This window comes from Acanthopagrus latus, chromosome 1 (assembly GCF_904848185.1).
Source record: "Acanthopagrus latus isolate v.2019 chromosome 1, fAcaLat1.1, whole genome shotgun sequence".
NCBI classification, from domain to species: Eukaryota; Metazoa; Chordata; class Actinopteri; order Spariformes; family Sparidae; genus Acanthopagrus; species Acanthopagrus latus.
Window position 1 is genome coordinate 17,759,336 of NC_051039.1, and position 8,082 is coordinate 17,767,417.

General features: G+C 39.9%; 1 protein-coding gene across 2 annotated transcripts; it reads left to right on the forward strand.

The window, feature by feature from the left end:
* The first annotated feature begins 1,163 nt into the window (after positions 1-1,163).
* LOC119028978 lies at positions 1,164-6,022 on the forward strand. Of its 2 annotated transcripts, none has more exons than XM_037115474.1 (4): positions 1,164-1,403; positions 3,249-3,749; positions 4,570-4,673; positions 5,136-6,022. In XM_037115474.1, the coding sequence occupies exons 2-4, from the start codon at positions 3,277-3,279 to the stop codon at positions 5,309-5,311; spliced, it is 753 nt and encodes a 250-aa protein (XP_036971369.1). In that variant the 5' UTR covers positions 1,164-1,403; positions 3,249-3,276; the 3' UTR covers positions 5,312-6,022. The 2 variants fall into 2 exon arrangements, with proteins under 2 accessions (XP_036971369.1, XP_036971376.1); XM_037115481.1 differs by having other exon boundaries at positions 3,269-3,749.
* Positions 6,023-8,082: the final 2,060 nt, after the last annotated feature.

Genomic DNA, 8,082 nt, shown 5'->3' on the forward strand with positions numbered 1-8,082 from the left:
AAACCAATTATTCTTTGCCTACCGTGTACACTGCTAATGTCTTGAATGTCTGTAAAATAAAAACACTTGACCGGGCGTTGAAATGAGCCATTGCTATACAGGTACACATCAGATTCCCACAATTTTCAATCGAAATTAGAGTGTGTGTTCTTGCCTTTTAGTGATTACAACAAATTAAATATTTTAACAATGCCAGTCACAGTTTTACTCTATTTCTGTCACTTACAAGGACTTTAAGAGATAGCAGAATGGCATGCCAAGCACATACTAGGAGTCCTATAACTGGACAAAACACAGTATTATTCGGAACATGTTGGCATCTGAAAGCATATCTGTATAGAGATTGTTTAAACATTTGACATGCTAAGGTAGTGTTGGATGTTGAAAGGAGAACAAGGCCGACGCACTCCCCAAAATTTCACTCATATGATTGCTGAAGACTCAATATAAACCACACAAGCCTTAAAATGCTACCATAACAACCTCACCTCACAAAATGTTCTTAGCATTGCTTTGTGCACAGGGAATTGCTGGCGAAAGCTGTAGCCACAATGTTAGAAGCAAACCGTTGTCGGAGGTGCCCTGCCACTATGGGTAGTATTAGAGTTCAAACAGAGGCATTACCCCAGCCAAGAGCCCCTGACAGAACACATCATCCACATAGTTACCACCAAAGGATAAAGTGTATCTGTCATAATGAAAAATTAAATACTTCCCTGATGAACACCACATTCTGTCCCTCGTAGTTCAAAACAATCTCTGACAAGTTTTTGTTTTTGCAGATTTCAGCCTCCTGACAGCATAAGCTTTAATAATAGACAGTGGCCAAAAAGGCCTATAGTTATGATTAAGGTGCAAATATGCGGGATGTTCAGGGGTTGAAGTCACTAATTACAACTATAGTAAATAAGTCAAACCCCCTTTGTTTGAATGCCTGCTATTATGCATTAAATGCATTAAACATCACCTCAAACTGATTAGTGTTTGAGAAGAATAATCTGTACTGTGACTCAAGTATTATTTTAATACAGGTAGTTTTGTTTTTGTTCTGGTAATGTAACTTTTCAGTCCTCTCTTATCATAGTGATTATGAGTTGTTTCTCTTCGCTAGGAGTCGCTGTTGGGTCCTTAACGTCCTTGAATCTAACACGAGAATAACTTTCACAAGCAATTTAGAGGTTTATAATGTGGATAAACAGACTATAGTTTGTTCTCGGGGTGTTCCTTTAACACCCTTTAGGCTGGATAGAAAAAAAAACACAGCTCGAAAAATATGGCATTGCGTTTGTGTGGCGCCTCCTACCGGCGTGTAGTTTTCCACCCTGTCGTCCGGCCCGTTCCCCAGAGAGTCTGCGGGCCGGCCCCTGCGCCATACACGGGGGAGCGTTGAGGCTACGGTACAGGTAACAGTTAGCTACATTAAACTTAGTTAACGCTAAATTATGAGAGTATTTACATACATACTTTCATGTGCGATGTATGTTTTTAACCGGATTCTGTTTTTTTTCCATAACTAAGCACGTTAACTGTCAGTCAGTAAGCTAGCTGTCAATCACAGCAGTGCTAACGTAGCTAATGTCGGGGATGTTAGCCTGCCGCCGCAGGGAGCTAACGTTAGCTTGTAGCTGTGAACTGGCAGCCAGAAGCTAACTGTCTTTCTTTGGGGTTGGGAAGACTTCTCTAATGTACTGATGGGGGGATCAAAGGGTTAAAACCTGACTAAATGATTGGTGAAGCATGAGAAATGCTGATGCTTCAACAACACAGGTGCACTGCATGGTAAAATCAAATGAAAGTTCCACCATGCTCCTTGTGACCTGCGGCAGGGTCAGGTGATTCAGACGGAGCAAAGGTGGCAGGAAGGGTTAAGGGTGCTTTCACACAAGTGGAATAAACGTGCGTTGTTATGTCAAAGTAGAACCAGCACAGTGAGAAGAAATAATACTAAAGAAACTTGACCAGTTAAAGATCAGATAATTATCTTTTAGGAATGTGTAGGGGAGTAATCAGTTGTGTCATGTTTAAGTGTCACAGTTACATCAGATTGTCAGAATAGAGTTGCTAATCCTCGCTATAAATATATAGCACAAATACTTGTGTGCTACATTTATTTAATTTTTATTTATTTGGATTAGCCGAGATGACACTGAAAGGGCCACTTTGTAGTTCTGGAGACTTATTTCAAACTCAGAATTTTGGTGTTTACAATGTTAATGGGGAAATAAAACAAACTCATAAATATACAGATAAACAAGCTTTTCTCAGTGGGAAAAAAAAACATGTCCCCAGAACACTGTTTGTAGCAGCAAGGTGTCAGGGTCCACCAAATATAAACAAAGTGAAACAGTATGAAATTGTGAAGATAATTTGTTTGTTTAATATTTTTCAGCATAAGTGCTAAGGGAAGGGTACTTACTGTAATAATTCATGATAATAAAATCATTGAAGTCTTTTAGATAAGTCAGGGCGATTGCTTTTGATTATTTCTAGTTTGTTTCTGAGAAAGTGTTTCTCTTGTTTAGCATGGACTGTTAATGGCACTAGCTGTATGGTACCCATGACCCCTAGCCACTATTCCATGGGAGGAAAAGCCAAGCAGTGTTTGAGATGGCACCATACTTGCTCAGTACATCTAACATTGAAAATGAAAGAAATTTCAAATTTCCCTCCTTTTTAAATCAGTGGGCCATATATTTTGTAGTGATTTTCTTGGTTTCATGTCCCTCCAAGCCTCAATAGCACACCACCAGCAAGTCATTAAACAATCATATCTGTGGAGAAAATGAACAGGACTTTTACTTCCGTAAAACTGGAAGCCCAAAACAACTCCTGCCGCTTTGGTACTCTATTGACAATAGTTTTGCAAGCACACTGAAATCACATTTGGATTCATTTTAGTGTATGTTAAAGAAAATGACACTTGTATCTAAAGTATCACATTTCACACAAGATGATTTTGCAACAGGTGTTAGTTATATGTACTGGTTTTATTATTTCATTCTATATGACCACTACAGCCTAGAAGTACTAGGCCAGTCCAAGTCACTAGGATCCATCCATCCAGGACCATGAGTGCAGCACATTTCATGGCAATACATCCAGCAGTTTTCACAGATTTCTACAATAAATGATCTGTGACCTTTCTACATATCTTTAATTAATCTGTTTAGAACCATTGAAACAGAACAGAAATAATTTTTGTGTTGGAGTTTTCAGTTTTGTTTTTTTAACATTCTCTGAATGTGCAGGGTCTTATTGTACATTACAGGCGACGTGATGCCTCAGACCGGTATGAACTATGAGGGCAGAAGGAGAGGAACACGTCGCAGCACCTGTAAAGCCAACGGTCTGGCCCCAGGCACAGATTTGGTTAATGGAGCCGTTGTCCACAATGGCTACCCAGCAGCTGCCACTAGAACCAATGAGACCACACCAGCTGGCACACTGAATGGAACCAAACCACAATGCACGGTTAATGGATATATTAACCACAAGTACAAGAGTAGAAATGCACCACAGCCAAGGACACTCAGGAAGCATGGTAGCACTATTCCAGCTGTCAGTGATGCCTCAACAGCTGGCTGGGTCAACAGTGCAGACGATCCTGGTGGTATCTCAGTAAATGGGGCCGCCAGTCTAGACACTGTTGCTTCACACAGTTATTCTGATCAAATGACTCCAGAGCCTGTCAGCCTGTCAGCGCCGGCAAAGAAACGGAGAAGATGGAAGAAATTTGGACGAAAGAAGAGGTGTGTCACCTGCCGTACAGCTTCTTTAATAAACTGCTCACCTGTCAATCCAATCTCCTGTACATGACTTGAGTGTGAGCTGTTACTAGGCCGGTGTGCTCACTTGCAATGGTTAAAATGGAAATGTATCCGTTTAACTTGGTTTCAACTGACAGGAGACTATTGAATGACTGAGTCTTTTGTTTTGTGCTATTTTCTGTCTAAAGAGTTGTGCAGCTCTGTGTCAGAGTTCATAGCTGAAATTAAATATTATTTGGTCCATAAAATGACAGAAAATAGGGAAAGAATGTAGCACTTTCTTCCAAACTCATCAAATGTCTTATTTTGTAAAATCTAAATATCCACATTTGAGAAGCTGAAATCAGAGAAATATGACTTGAAATGGTCACTAGAATTGTTTGACATTTTGGTAAAAACTCTAACAGTGTTTCTTGCTGGGAGTTGGATGAGAAGATAGTGTTTGTCTCTAACACACACGCCTACATAAAGACTCAAACAAGGGAAAATGGCTCATCCATTGCCCTCTGTGAGGTTCTGGTAGCCTCTTTGGACAGAGGCAGACAAGCTGTTCCATGTTTTCAGTCTTTCTGCTCAGCTAAGATAACCTTCTGCTGACAGTAGTCTTTTTTTTAATCAATATGAGACTGGTGTCATTCTTTTAATTTACCTTATAAAGCAAATAATCTGTTCCTGTAACCACTCCCACTGCTTTGTGGCAAAATACTGAATGAAAACAAGTGTGAGATAATCAAAGATAAAACATGAAAACATTTAGCTACTTTCGCTTGTGGATTGCTTAAGACCTATTAATCCTTCACAGACCCCCAACGCTGCCACCACAGGAGCAGGAGGACTGGGAAAGTGAGATCCAAGAGGTGACGGTGCCTGACTGGGAAAAGATGTGTTTTGGGGTCAGACCCTATGGTAAGGAAAATTCATTTCAATATCACATTATCTCCCTCAACAGCACTATATATTAATGAAATAAAATATCTTAGGTCTTATGAATTAACATCTGTTTTGCAGTAAGGGTAATTGCAGCAGTGTTGTTACCACTGCAGTCAAATGAAGGAAACTTCTGTTCTTGATCTCTATGTAATCTACAGAAATTGCTGTTGGTATTAGATACATTCATTTCAGTCTTTCAAAAGAAGTCATTGTTTTCCCTGTGATGGAAGTTGACTTTTATGTGTTAACCTGCTTGAACCCAGTTGAACCTACCAGACAGTTTTACCTGGACAGCTTGAGATCGAAAGGCAAATTTCATCTTTTTTGAAGGTTATCTCACACCAAGCTATTTCTCCTCCAGCTGAGGTTGGCTTTCAGAGCATTAGGATTTAGGCCAAGTACACGTGTTTGACTCTGTTATTCCTTTGCCTCCTCCAGGTCCAGAGGATGTGCTCCACTTTGCTTTGCGGGATTTGAAACTTAAGCAAACGCAAACCGCCGACCTGCCGTTGACAGCCAATTACAGACCAGCATTACACCACCCACCCCCTGTCAAATGGTCCTGCTACAGCATCCCCACTGAGCCGGACCAGTTTGCAGACGCTGACGAGTAAGCCGGACTTACTCTGTTTATGTTAGGTTTGGGTTATGACTGGAAGCAGTCTGCGTTCACATTCCAATATTAACTGAGGAGTTCTGCTATGAATGTAGTTTGCCCTTAATGGCGTTGTGAAGACAATTTTTTTATGTCTTTTCTTAGGTTATTTGTTGAGTCAGCATCTGTGTTTTTTTCCCTCATCGCAACATTAGTGGAAGAAATTAGATTTAAAACTTTAGCGTCTATGCAAAGCTTCAAAATCAAATAGGTTTAATGCTTTCCTGGGTCAAATATTATAGGGTGGAGTGTAGGTTGTTTTGTTTTTTTAATCATGGTTTTTTTTTTATAATTTATAAATAGATTTTATATTTGTTTTATATTGCAGCATATTCATTTGTTAGGCTTCTGTGCTCTTAATGATTTTAGCTAACTTCCACACATTGCTGTTGTACCACTTCAGTGACTGTTGTCACTGAAAACCGTCATGCATTTGTCTTTCTTCCATATCTCCATAATTTCTCTAGTCCAAAAGTGTACTCCAAAAACTGAACTAATGTTTTATATCTAAGTTTATCTCAAATGATTTGTGATTAGAAGTTGCTCTTTTCAGGCAGCCGGCCCAACCAAGAAATTATGGTTTGATAATGTAGGAACAGCAAACTGTTATCTCCCTGTTCAGACCTTCATTTTCACTTTCACAACCACAATAAATCTAATTTCCTTATAACTTGTGGTCAAACCTTGCATACTTATCTCCACCACTCACTGCTCCAGTTAAAATGAGCTTCTCCTGTGTCGCAGGGCTGTCTAGGACGAGTTGGTCCTCCCCAGTTTGGATCCCCCACTCCTATTTTTACCGCACAAACCAAAAGAATTACTCGTGTTGCCTGCTTTTTATGTTATCTGATAGATTTTTAGACGCATTGACATCTTTTGGCCACTAGATGGAAGAGTTGGTGTCAGATTTTGTTTCTGAGTTATTCCACACACCTTTGGGAGTTCAATGGGTTCATTCCCAAGGACTTGGGATACATAAGGCACTTTTCTTGCAGACTGCTCAAAGCCTCTTTCTCCCTGCAGAGAAAGCAACTAAATATGGAGGCAACTGTTGCTAAGCTGATTGTCGTCTAATATTAATAAATCATTCATGTTCGCAGACACCATGTCAATAATAGATTGAGGTCGTAATCTGTGGAAAAATCCACCACCGCAGTGTGTTCTGATAGGACTTTGTAGTTGAATTTTAAGTAGATCTGCAGGTTTGTTTTTCAAGCAAAAGTATGCAACATCAGATCCATCACTATCAAAGAGATGAAGTAGCGTTTGATGTTCCCCAGTCGCCTGCGTGAATTTCATAGTTGATGTACAGGGCAAATGTGACTGGAGGAGTGACGATGAGGATTGTGAAAGATGATGTTATTGTCGCCCTTTTCTGGCACTCGCGGACGCTTCAGACGGGCATTGAATGGTCACTGAGCACCTGAAGCACAAGTCCCATTGAACTGTTCATAGGAGTTTCAGACAGTTGAGAATGGAGTGCCAAAAACAAGAGAAACACATCGGTTTGTAAATAAAAGAAATACACAAATACCACAGGGGTGATTGTATCTGTAAAATGTAAATCAAACCCCCACCCTAAACCCTACAACTCCTCATACACTCCATCAAATCCAGTCGACACAGATATTTAAAACAAGACAACACTCAAAAAAAAAAAAAAAAAAAAAGCATCACAAGATAAGGAGGAACAAAACAAGCACATACTTTGTCTATTCATTGGCTATGAAACGAATGCAAAATATGCAACTGCCAATAGAGTTTGGCCCGTGGCCCCGCCAATAAAGACAAAGTATTTTCCTTGTTTCTTAATATATACATCCAGTCATCCAGACCGTTTATAGTATGCTCTGAATGTTCATTAATCTGTTTTGTCTTTATCTCTTTGAAGCATTTTTTTTCCAGAAGGCTGACCCACACTGACATGTCATTATTAATTTACTCTACCAGTGATCATTCTTTGGCCCTCAAGTCAAAATCGACTCCAAAGCAGAAATCACATATGTTATTTGTTTGATAGTAGACAATTCAATAAATACTCTCGAGCATGAATAACTCTCCCAAATACAGAAACCAGAAATGCCAGAGTCAGATCTGTCATATCTTGAGACTTTGTCCTGTCGCTACTGCTTTGACAGAAAATGTCACACGGTCAATGTTTTCAGTCCCTTGGGTCTTGTATTGTTTAGACATAGATGCTATTCATATAAAACATGTGCCCGTTTCCTCATTTAAAGTGCCCCTCAACCCTATCAATCCGTTCCCAAAGACCCATCTGTTATTCATTGCCACTGGAGCAGCTCGCATACCACGCTTCACTTTTAGTTTTGTGTGAGGCTGCTTCACAATCACAATTATTGACTAAGCCGGCCTCCGTTTCATTGTGTTTCCTTTGGATTTCCCCTTGAATGCTGCAGTAGCTTGCATTATAAATTTATGGGGGTTGTATCAGAAGTTACATTGTTAAGAAATAGCCTCATGTCTCGTAAATGTTGTAATCCTGGTGAGTGATTAATGCTTCTATATGTCTCAATGGGCCCTTTTCCCCACATCCTGTGTTTGGACAAATAAGCGTAAGACGTGTTGGAGGTCTGCACCGTAACCAGCTCTATGGGTCAAACTGCTAATACACTAAACCCACCCACGCTGTATTATTACATTAATGACCAGATAGACTCTGATTATGATACAAATTACATTTCCCAGTGCCGAGATGGCTTTGGGAAATCA